Source organism: Salmo salar, chromosome 10, assembly GCF_965601325.2.
Source record: "Salmo salar chromosome 10, fSalSal1, whole genome shotgun sequence".
Lineage (NCBI taxonomy): Eukaryota > Metazoa > Chordata > Actinopteri > Salmoniformes > Salmonidae > Salmo > Salmo salar.
The window spans coordinates 40086574-40099172 of NC_138300.1; the positions used below are offsets into that span (position 1 = coordinate 40086574).

A 12599-nucleotide genomic window follows, 5' to 3' on the forward strand; every position below is an offset into this window, starting at 1 on the left:
GTGTGTGTGTGTGTGTGTGTGTGTGTGTGTGTGTGTGTGTGTGTGTGTGTGTGTGTGTGTGTGTGTGTGTGTGTGTGTGTGTGTGTGTGTGTGTGTGTGTGTGTGTGTGTGTGTGTGTGTGTGTGTGTGTGTGTGAAGGAACAGTAGATAGAATAGAATGCAGTGATGTCATGCATTGACCCAGCAAATCGATCGAATCAGCATGCAGAACTTTGGGTCACTACTCTTTTAAAAACATAAAGTTACTAAAAAAACAAAACATGAAAAAATATACATCAAATACTTACAGAAAGGATTTACAATATTTAGCTTAAAAAAAGTTTCCACTTATAAGAGATGTGATTTGAAATCTCTTATATATCTTTGTTTTCAATGATTACTGTTGGTTCTCATTTTTTATTTGTTGCTACACGTTCTTCTTATAGTCAGTGTCCATACTGTTATTATAATTATTAATGTAATTAAAATGACTGATATTGAACATAAGTAAGGTGGGAGTCAGCTGCTATGTACTCTGTACTCTTCACCTCCTCTTCTTCCTCTTCCTCCTCCCTGCTCCTCAACGTTTTATGTTCTATTTTAACATCAACTGTATGTCAATCACACTCTGTTGGAGAGAAGACTTGGGAAGTAAAATGGACATTGTTTAATAAACTATTCAAATGTGAAATATCCCTGGTTTGTGTGACACTTTTATTAACTAACACAGTGACAGTCCATGATTTTCATAGTTGTCTCCCATGTCAATATATAAATTCCACCATGTATAAATTTGTCTAGGGTTGCAAAATTCGGGGAACTTTCTTCGTTTTTTTTTAAATCCTGGTTGGGGGATTCCGGATGTCCTGCTTGTTCACTTCTGATTCCGGGAATGTTGCTACCTGCATTTCTGGATAATCTGAGAATTTCGGGGAAAGTTAAAGGGGCAGTGCAGTTAAAAAAAAATCGAATTTGTTCCCTAACTCCCACACAATCAGACTGAGCATTTCAAGGGCCAAAGGAAGCTCATGGAAATTAATGATAACAAATATATGTTGGAGTTATTTTCATTAAATTAACACATACTGATTTATTAGACATACAGTGATGATTTATTTTACAAAGACTGCATGGGGGCTTTAACCGAATGTTGCCACCCGAATCCTGAGTAAAGTCCTCTAGTGCAGACTGGCCTGGATCATAGAGGATTATAAGACTGGTGGCCCAGGTGGTAATTGTGGTAAATATCCACTTGTAATTTGGTAATCTGGACAGTTCTTTTGTCATTTTTATTTATTTATTACGTTTACTTGGCTGGGACAATGGACATCAAAAACAAATCTCAGAGCACTGAGAAAACATGTGTTGAACCAGATTTAGTTAATAGCTCATTTCCATCTAGTCCCTAAAGCATCTAGACATACAGTGCATTCGGAAAGTATTCACACCCCTTGACTTTTTTTTCTTACTTTACAGCCTCATTCTAAAATTGCAACAACAAAAAAATCCTCATCAATCTACACACAATACCCCATAATGACAACACAAAAACAGTGTTTTGTGTGTGTGTGCAAATGTATTAAAAATAAAAAACTGAAATGCCTTATTTACATAAGTATTCAGACCATTTGCTGTGAGACTCGAAATTGAGCACAGGTGCATATTGTTTACATTGATCATCCACAAAATGTGGAAAAAGTCAAGGGGTCTGAATACATTCCGAATGCACTGTAGGGGAACTTCTAGCGATGGAAACATTATACAAAAACATAATGCACATACAGTAAAAATGTTTTGAATAGAACAGAGATCAGGACATAGAGACATGTTTCACCACAGAAGTCAAAACATTGTCCATAGAAACACATTGCTATTTGATTCAATGTAATATACCTATAAAAAATAAGAAATATTGTGTATAGCCCAGTTATTGCACGTATTGAAAGTACACCTGTGTATGTACTAATGTGTCTTCTGTTGCATTAAAAGTCAGTATGGCCTTTTAAGTTAAAATCAGTGCGTGCATGGCTGATTGGACTTTTTAGTCTCAGTGGAGAAGGCTTGGAAGCTGCTACATGTTTTCCGAGCAGAGGGGTCATTCCATTTCTTAGCTGCATTGAATGAGAATGCCGATTGTGCAAAGGTGTGGACCGTCTGGAGATGCTACAGTCCCCCCTGGTGGAGGTTCTTGGAACACTGCTATTTTGCTCGGAGCAGAGGTTTCCAGACACTCGGAGGTGGAGGTGCTTGATTGTGAGTTATCGTGTAAACCAGGCAGATTTCTAACAGAATGAAGTTGTCGAAACTAAACAGGTTGAACTTGGTATTATATTGCAGTGGTGGTAGTGCCGTGGTTTTTTGTACAAGATTATCAAAACTTCTTTATAGAGTGATTTGAGAGGTTTCAGGGATGTCTCACATGCTTGTGACCAGCTGGTGGTACAGTAAGAAATGGGAGAAACCCATAGCATATAAGAACATTCTGGAAGCCTCGATGGAGAAAGAGTTTTTAATTAACCGGAAGTTGGCTAGGCTGCATTTGATTGTGTTGGTAAATATATACATATTTGTTTTTAAATTGAGGTTGGGATCAAGGATTATGCCGAGGTATTTGAATTCTGAGACAGTTTTGATCTTTTGGCCATGTATGAGGATGTGGGAGTAGACCTGCTGCTTTTTAATAGATTAAGAAATACATGGCTACTGTTTTTCCCACATTTAGAGTGAGCCAGGATTTGTTGAGCCATTGTGAAACATTCTCCATAACTGATGTTAACTTGGCAGCCACTTGCTCAGCACTCTTTCCATGGATGTAGATAACCACCTGTCAGTAAACATCTGGATCCATGGCACACAGAAGAAGGACGGTCATAAAAAATATATAGGCTGAACAACAGGGGGCCAAAGATTGGAAATGGAATCTCAACAAGGAAACAGTTATGTGTTAGTCATATGTCAACCTGCCAATATTTAAAACCTGTGCACCTTTGTTGAGAGCTGAGAACTCGATTGTCACGGGGGTGAATGTCCCCTAGGAAGGGTATTTACAGATCTAGGAACGGCTTCCTCTCCCAGTCATCCTTTACCATTGGTGGAGAAAATGCTCAACTGACCCAAAATCAGCCTCCACTTGCGTAACGCCACTACTCCTTGCTGGGTCGTGTTTCCCCTCCTGTTCAGCTGGAGGCGGTACTCGCCATAATAGTTTCGTCGTCGCCCTAACCACTTCATTCATTGGGACTAGAATCCGGTCATATAAGCTTCTGACTTAATTTATTTTATTTTATTTCACCTTTATTTAACCAGGTAGGCTAGTTGAGAACAAGTTCTCATTTACAACTGCGACCTGGCCAAGATAAAGCAACTCATACATAGCTAGCTAGAAGAAGAATCAAGCTCTGGAGTAACTGGTAAGCAGAACACTTTTTATGTAACTGTAGCTAACTAAAAATCGTAGTTTTTATCCCATAAAGGGTGCTATCTAAAAGAGGAATTTGATTGAAGTTGTACTGTTACAAGTCTTGCTATGCGAACAGCATCCTCTTTTGGTAACGTTGGAGACTACTTTTTTTTAATTTTACCTTTATTTAACTAGGCAAGTCAGTTAAAAACTAATTCTTAGGAACATTGTGTTAACTGTCTTGTTCAGGGAGAGAACGACAGATTTTTACCTCGTCAACTCGGGATTTCTATCTTGCAAACTATCGGTTATTAGTCCAACGCTCTAACCACTAGGCTAACTGCCGCCCAGAGCGGAGCATAGCGCTTGCAACGACAGTGGTTTCAAATCCTAGGACAGTGGTTTCAAATCCCAGGGCAGTGGTTTCAAATCCCAGGACAGTGGTTTCAAATCCCAGGGCAGTGGTTTCAAATCCCAGGACAGTGGGTTAAAATTCCAGGACAGTGGTTTCAAATCCCAGGGCAGTGGGTTAAAATCCCAGGACAGTGGTTTCAAATCCCAGGACAGTGGGTTAAAATCCCAGGACAGTGGTTTCAAATCCCAGGACAGTGGTTTCGAATCCCAGGACAGTGGGTTAGAATCCCAGGACAGTGGGTTAGAATCCCAGGACAGTGGGTTAGAATCCCAGGACAGTGGGTTAAAATCCCAGGACAATGGCGTCGGTTCAGCTAAATCTAGGGTATGACAAAGTGGGGGTGTGGAGAATTTTTTGGGGGGGAATTTGAAGCTTATTTACAAAATTTCTACACGATTTAGAAACATGCTATTTGGAGAACAGCAAAAACAAACAAATGACCCCAGTCGTTAATTAGGCCTATAACCGCAAGATTAGGTTTAAAGGTCTGTGGAACAGCATATACAATAACCACTACTCAAACTCGTCATAAATTGACTCATTTACCTATGGAACGGCGCATACAGTGAAACATGAAATACATGCATAAAAACATGCTATCAAGTCCCGACAAGGCCGATTTCAAATACCGACAGGATATTTTTTTCACCATAAAATTGTACCTGTAGGATTGCAAACATCAATCCATCGCATTTGCAGACTAATGACAGATGGGCTACTATTCTTAATGTGGTGAGTAGATTGCATTGCGTTATATTATTAGCTTAAATTATGACAATCACCATAAGCAAAACAGACCGTTTTGGGCCCGGTTTCACAAAAGCATTTTATGGCTAAATTCATCGTAACCGCCGATTTATTTTATTTATTTATCCGTTATTTTACCAGGTAAGTTGACTGAGAACACGTTCTCATTTACAGCAATGACCTGGGGAATAGTTACAGGGGAGAGGAGGGGGATGAATGAGCCAATTGTAAACTGGGGATTATTAGGTGACCATGATGGTATGAGGGCCAGATTGGGAATTTAGCCAGGACACCGGGGTTAACACCCCTACTCTTACGATAAGTGACATGGGATTTTTAATGACCTCAGAGAGTCAGGACACCCGTTTAACGTCCCATCCGAAAGACGGCACCCTACACAGGGCAATGTCCCCAATCACTGCCCTGGGGCATTGGGATATTTCCGAACAAAGTTGACAATAAATAAAAAGTTGCCAATGTCTTTGCAATTGATACAAACAAGCGATGTATATAACATGATTCAAATGGAAACCGATATGACTGCATTAAAATATAAATACAGTAGGCTATATGCTCAAGATAGCCTACTACCTTTCTAAACAGCCTATCTTCTAAAGCTGTTGAAGACCATCGCCCAATAACTGCCAGATCCTCCTAGATTCGTTTTGTTTAGTTTTTTCTGTATGAGACTGAGTTTCAACGTGTAATGAAAAGCTCTAGCTTATTTAAAATAATAATTTAAATCATATTGAAATACATTTAATGTTAAATCAATTGTGTTCTATTTTGTCTGTAATTTGTCTCAATATATTTAATGATGCGGGGATTTAGTGCATTTTATTTAGAATCAACCGGCTCAATATTTTCAGCCATAGGTGGTAATAGCTCTGTATGAGCTGATCCGTCGTCAGTATTGTGAAATAATTATAATGTTAATGTAAGATTTGAATGGAGAAATCTGATCCGAGAGCAGCGCTGCCTTTCTTTCGATCCTTTAGAATCGACACTATGCCTCGACGCACCTATCGAACGTTCTCTGGGGGGGGGCATATTACAACTTCAGCCGTAGTAGGAAAGATGCATGTTTAAAACACTCGTAGTTTAAGCCTAAATTCCATCATTATCGGGAAACCGGACCCTGAGTAATGCAGGTCGCAGCACGTAGTGACATATAGCCATAATTAGACGTTTCTTCTCCTTTCGTTGCACGGGAAAAATGTCACCTTTTATAAACATATTTCATGCAATTCTACTACACTCTATATGACTGGAGAGGATAAGCAACATGTTTTTTCATATGACACAAATTCTAGCCTACTTAGCTGACACTGACAAACAGATCAGTAAAAATGACCTTGTTGCAACCATTGAATTGGTTGAATTTTGAGACATTCTGATAGACCTAGGCAGACCTATTAACTGCTTTTCACTGACGGCTGCAACCAACCTGGACTTGAGTAGACATGACATAGTACATGTAAATACAGAACACTCCATTTAGTATATGTTACCTTTAGTATGGTATGTATTCATTTGTGGATGTCCATCATCCATTGCGTATGATATCTTATGAATTACAATTCATTTATTCAGGATTTATACTGAACAAAAATATAAATGCAACATGTAAAGTGTTGGTCCCATGTTTCATGAGCTGAAATAAAAGATCCCAGAGATGTTCCATATACACAAAAAGCTTATCTCACATTTGCTGCACAAATTTGTTCACATCCCAGTTAGTGAGCATTTCTCCATTGCCAAGATAATCCATCCACCTGAAAGATGTGACATATCAAGAAGCTGATTAAACAGCATGATCATTACACAGGTGCACCTTATGCTGGGGACAAAAGGTCACTCTAAAATGTGCAGTTTTATCACACAACACAATGCCACAAATGTTCTAGTTTTGAGGGAGTGTGCAATTGGTATGCTGACTGCAGGAATGTCCACAAGAGCTGTTGCCAGATAATTTAATGTTAATTTCTCTACCATAAGCAGCCTCCAACATTTGTTTTTGGAGAATTTGTCAGTATGTCCAACCAGCCTCACAACCGCAGACCACGTGTAACCACGCCAGCCAAGGACCTCCACATCCAGCTTCTTCACCTGCAGGATCGTCTGAGACCAGCCACACAGACAGCTGATGAAACTGTGGGTTTGCACAACCTAAATCATTTTTGCACAAACTGTCAGAAACTGTAACAGGGAAGCTCATCTGCATGCTCGTCGTCCTCACTCGGATCTTGACCTGACTGCAGTTCAGCGGTGGGGTTATGGAATGGGCAGGCATAAGTTACGGACAACTAACACAATTGCATTTTATCAATGGCAATTTTAATCCACAGAGATACCGTGACAAGATCCTGAGGCCCATTGTTGTGCCATTCATATGCCGCCATCACCTCAGATTTCAGCATGTTTGGGGTGCTCTGGATCGACATGTACAACAGTGTGTTTCAGTTCCCGCCAATATCCAGCAACTTCGCACAGCCATTGAAGAGGAGTGGGACAACATTCCACAGGCCACAATCAACAGCCTGATCAACTCTATGTGAAGGAGATGTGTCACGCTGCATGTGGCAAATGGTGGCCACACCAGACACTGACTGGTTTTCTGATCCACACCTCTACCTTTTTTTGAATAATCTCGTCATGAAGGTAGTTTACCCGCACTGTATCTGCGAGCAGTTGGCTAGTGCGCACGTGCCAAGAACAAAAACCAGTAGAATTGAAAATGTGATGGAAACCCATTGAACTTGCACTTTAAAAAATAACACACAGGCATTTAGGGTTCGCTTTGCATTACCGTTTTTCAGACTATGTAGCATTTGCAAAAAAAATATTTTTAGTTTATTTTGCCCACTGGCATTTATGTATATAATATTTACCATACATAATGAAGAGATTCCTATACACACTTTGTTTTGATCTACACTGAACAAAAATAAACGCAACATGCATAATTGTCATTTTTTTTGTAATTTAGCAGACATGCTTACACTTGTATAAGCATTTTTTACTGGTCCTTCATGGGAATCGAACCCAAAGCCCTGGTGTTGCAAGCGCCATGCACTACCAACTGAGCCACATGGGACCGTATTGAGTAACATTTCATATAAATCAATTACAATAAATAACTAGGCCCTAATCTATGGGTTTCACATGACTGGGAATACAGATATGCATCTGTTGGTCACAGATACCTTTTTATTGATAGGAGCAATATAATTTTTTATTTGTCAAATGACAGCCAAGCATCGATTATCATGTCACCATAATAAGACCCTCAATATTTATTGAAAGGAGCATCGAGTTCATCACTGGGCACTTTCACCACCCTGTGAACTTCATCATAATTAGTTTCATCTGTAGCTTAATAAACTGTGTGCTTTCCCGAGTCGTAGTGGGAGGACCACACAACAAATCATCGCGTGACTCAAGTTTCTATTCGATATGATGATTATTATATCAATATTTGCGTGTAAACGTGTTTCCATGCAATTTCTCGCATAATTATTTTTACCGATGCAAAAAAACACCAAACCTATCAAATTGTCTGTCGATATTTATACAGTTGTACTCGCATTTCCTGTTTCCATGAACCCAGTCGTGATTTTTCATGCATCAGGTAATTCACCTGCATGAAATGGTTGGATGGAAACCTGTTTCGTGACAACCTAAACATTTGTCATGACAGTTGGTAACAGGGATGTTCACATGGCACAGGCAAGTAAAAAGCAACATCAGGAAATGTCTGTCTGTTCAGTCCACAACCTCTTGAGTTGGATTCCTTGGTTACTGCAATTAAATATGTCATTACAAAGCTCTGGGATAGTCATTGTTCTTCCCTACTTGTCCTGGTTAGTGTACAGTATGTGACGCACACCAATCCTTTGAGAAACTGTAGAATAGGTTGATGTTACCTAGGCCTACTTTCTCTGTAAAGAGGTAGTCTTCAGCTCTGTTAGTAACTCGTGTTTAATTGATCATTGAATTCATCAGTCATTTCAGGGGAAATCCTTTGTAAAACTTTAGCCTACTTTCAGAGCACATGACCTGCAGATTGTAAGCCTTTCACTCTTTGTTTCTGTGTTTCTCTCTCCTACAATTTCTTTCTTTCTTTACCCCCCCCCCCCATTTCCCTCCCCCTCTGTGCAGATGGGAGATAGCATGGTGGATCAGAGCGGTCCTATGCGGGTGTTGGTGACTGGGGGGACTGGTCTTGTGGGCAGGGCCATAGAACATGTGGTCAAAGAAGAGGGAGGAGCGAGGGAGGGAGAGGAGTGGATCTTCCTCTCATCTAAGGATGCAAACCTCATGTGAGAGCTACTCGCGCACACACATACGCACTCACACATAGACAGACACACGGTATGCATGCACACACATGTATATACACAGGCAACACATACACACCTGACCCTCCCCTGTTCAGTGCTAACTGTGGGTGGTGTTGTAGCGCAGCCTCTGAGTGTTTGAAAAGTCAAGCTGACGTGTGTGTGGGTTTGTGTATGCTCACTCAGGGACATGGGTGAGACGCAGGCAGTGTTTCTGAAGCACCAGCCCACCCACGTCATCCACCTGGCAGCCATGGTGGGAGGGCTCTTCAAGAACATGAGGGCCAACCTAGACTTCTGGGTAAGAGGGGATTCAGGAGGGGTAATGACAGAGGGTGCATCTCCAGAAATGTGCACTTGCTCAATTTGTCACCTTATTTTGAAAATGGTGGAAACTGCCTCCAGCCAATCCTTTGTTTTTAAATCTAATAAGGAGAGGGTGCAAGTGCACACTTCTCGAAAATGTTAGAGGAAAAGGGCTCAATGTTTATTTACCGATTTCAGGCTTCATCCCAATTGGTACTCTATTCACTATGGGCCCTGGTCAAAGGTAGTCCATTACTAACTAGTTCATAGGGTGCTAATTGGGAACCTGGTTAAACCTTATCCATCCATGTGTGTGATTTTGTTCATGTTTATTTACCAACATATCCATCCATGTGTGTTCTCCAGAGGAACAACATCTACATCAATGACAACGTCCTGCAGGCAGCACACCAGGTGGATGCTGTCAGGGTGGTCTCCTGTCTCTCCACCTGCATTTTCCCTGATAAGACCACCTATCCCATCAATGAGACCATGGTAGTGTGTGTGTGTGTGTGTGGTGTGTGTGTGTGTGTGTGTGTGTGTGTGTGTGTGTGTGTGTGTGTGTGTGTGTGTGTGTGTGTGTGTGTGTGTGTGTGTGTGCGTGTGTGTGTGTTGTAGACATGATGGTAGTTGACTATCTCTTACTTATTATCTTGCAGATCCACAACGGCCCTCCTCACGAGTCTAACTTTGGCTACTCCTATGCTAAGAGAATGATCGATGTCCACAATAGGTGTGTTGGTGTTTTATTGAACCTTCATTTAACCAGGAAGTCTTCTTTTACAAGGGAAGTGTGTGTGCACTATTTTGCTATAGATGTCCTCTGCGGGCCCATCCAGAATGGCCTTGTGGGCCTCCTGAACCCTTGACCCTTCAGCTGCTCAGTGACCTCTAGAAGGGAGTCAACATGATCTGTGCATATTCAATAATAGTGTGTGTGTTCAATGTTTGTGGATTATGTTAGGTGTGTGTTTGTCTTGCAGGGCGTATCACCAGCAGCGTGGGCGGTGCTACACAGCAGTGATACCGACCAATGTGTTTGGCCCTCATGATAACTTCAACATCGAGGATGGACATGTACTTCCAGGCCTCATACACAAAGCCTACATTGCTCAGAGTAAGATGACTACACAACTCTAAACTATCACTCTCTAGTTCTTTATTCTTCAGCTAACTGTTTTAATCTATACAGTATACCTCCCTACAAGGATCGGTATAGCCACATTCCTTCTAACAGGCCTTTACGTGTGTGTGTGTGTGTGTGTGTGTGTGTGTGTGTGTGTGTGTGTGTGTGTGTGTGTGTGTGTGTGTGTGTGTGTGTTAGAGGAGGGTAGTCCATTGGTGGTGTGGGGCTCAGGAACTCCCAGAAGGCAGTTCATCTACTCATTGGATCTGGCTCGTCTCTTCCTCTGGGTGCTGAGAGAGTACCCTGAGGTGGACCCCATCATACTGTCTGGTGAGCATACACATACTCTCACTTTCTCTCCCTCATATATACTCTCGATCTCACACACACATTTAACAACAGTATTTTCAGGCTTCAGTGTTCATTCTCCCTCTCTGTATTTTAGTTGGTGAGGAGGAGGAGGTGTCCATCAAGGAGGCAGCAGAGGCCGTTGTCGAGGCACTGGGGTTCAAAGGTCAAGTGACTGTATCCTTTCACCTAGGTGCATGTCCAGATATACAGCTCAAACACAGTCCCTCTCTCTCTTTCATACTCACTTGCTCTCACACACTCACTCATTCAGTGCTTGATTCCCTAACCCCTGACCTTCAGTATGACACAACTAAAGCAGACGGTCAGTTCAAGAAGACAGCCAGCAACGCCAAGCTGCTGCGGTACCGCCCCAACTTCACCTTTACCCCCTTCAAACAAGGTACCTACCTTCCCAACGTCAGCAATTTGAAAAACCCCAAAAGTAGATTGTGCAGATTTATTTGTGCATTTAACCAAAAACTGTGCAAAAACAATAATGTGTATTCTGCCATCTTTATACATGTTCGCCACTGACATATCAAATAAAGATGTCTGCTGTTTGGTTTCTGATGCTGAGTCTCCTATCCCCCCCACCCCCCAAATCACACGCACAGCCTTGAAGGAGACATGTGATTGGTTCGTGGCCAATTACGACACCGCCCGCAAGTGAAGATTCCTCAACTCTGATTGGCTGTTAGGAAACCAGTCCTAGGAAGGAAGGAGCAGGAAGAGGGGACTGTGATGGAGGGGTCAGGAGGAGTGGAGTTGAAGGTTCTAGAACTGACAAAGAACGTAGGACTCAGAGCATACATGAAGAACATTATCTGCCATTAAATGAAGTCCTGTTAGATTGATGTAATGTGGTCCTGATCATGTTGCTGATATTCCATGAAGAATGCGTAGAGTGTAGGCTGGGCTAATCGTTCTGTTTTAACACTCAAACAGCATCCTATTCCTATATCAGTTGTATTCAAACGATTTGTGAAGGTCTGGTTGGCTATTGTAATTAATCGGCGTTATAATGAATCCTCAACCCATTCCAACCCAAACTGTTCACACCCCTTTTGTTGGCAGAGAGAAATTAGATGTTTTAAAGCTAATTTCCTGCAATTCGACACATCTTATTTGTTGATACTCCAGGAGTTGAATCCTGACTGTATTGACCCCATTCTGAGTCTAGATCCAGCCTGCAGTCCACCTGTTGAGTATAGCTGCCCTATATAGTACACTACTTTTGACCAGAGCTCTATGGCACTACGTAGGACAGGGGTGGGTAACTCCAGTCCTCCAGGGCCTGATTGGTGTCACACTTTTTCTTCATCTCTAGCAAACACAGCTGATTAATCAAATGTCATTCTAAACTGAAGATCATGATTAGGTGATTATTGGAGTCAGGTGTGTTAGCTGGGGCAAAACTATGACACCAATCAGGCCCTCAGGGACTGGAATTGCCCACCCCTGATGTAGGATGTGTCCCAAATGGTACCCTATTACCTATCTTGTCTGGAGTGATTAGCAGGACTCCTATCTCCTCTATAACCATGTCTACACCATAGGAATAGAGTGGGTATAATGGACTTAGACTAGTTCTTTGTCCATAGGATTTCCTCAATGTCCACCCAATATGGCAACAAAATAGATTTGTCCACAAATTAACCACAATAGGAAGGCTTTGGTGAATTCTGTTGGGTTCCCATTTTGAGTGGGTTGTTCACTACTCAATGTGTCTACTGTATCATATAGGATACCAGGTGGTTTTGGATATTTTCTTTTATATCTTTCTTTACTAAATACAAGGGTGCAATATGTAGATGAGTGGTGGGCTGAGAGAATAAATCAATGTTTATTTTAACTGAGTCTGGGTGTCATTTTAGCACTACTTTGAGTCTTGTTTTAGTGCAGAACAGTGTTTTGTGGCTCTGGGGTGAAGTTTTC

General features: G+C 41.5%; 1 protein-coding gene across 1 annotated transcript; it reads left to right on the forward strand.

Moving 5' to 3' along the window:
• The first annotated feature begins 3085 nt into the window (after positions 1-3085).
• Positions 3086-12516, forward strand: LOC106560379 (GDP-L-fucose synthase). Its single transcript, XM_014123251.3, has 10 exons — positions 3086-3389; positions 8703-8863; positions 9068-9182; positions 9554-9682; positions 9847-9920; positions 10171-10304; positions 10512-10643; positions 10759-10838; positions 10965-11064; positions 11279-12516. Exons 2-10 carry the CDS (start codon positions 8703-8705, stop codon positions 11332-11334), a joined length of 981 nt encoding a protein of 326 aa, XP_013978726.1. The 5' UTR covers positions 3086-3389; the 3' UTR covers positions 11335-12516.
• The last annotated feature ends 83 nt before the right edge of the window (positions 12517-12599 follow it).

Bases quoted from the DNA above. Each gene is read 5' to 3' on its own strand.
- LOC106560379 (XM_014123251.3), top strand. From the start codon at position 8,703: ATGGGAGATAGCATGGTGGATCAGAGCGGTCCTATGCGGGTGTTGGTG. The intron at 9,183-9,553 runs GTAAGAGGGGAT...TGTGTTCTCCAG, and splicing joins GGGCCAACCTAGACTTCTGG to AGGAACAACATCTACATCAA. The intron at 10,305-10,511 runs GTAAGATGACTA...TGTGTGTGTTAG, and splicing joins CAAAGCCTACATTGCTCAGA to AGGAGGGTAGTCCATTGGTG.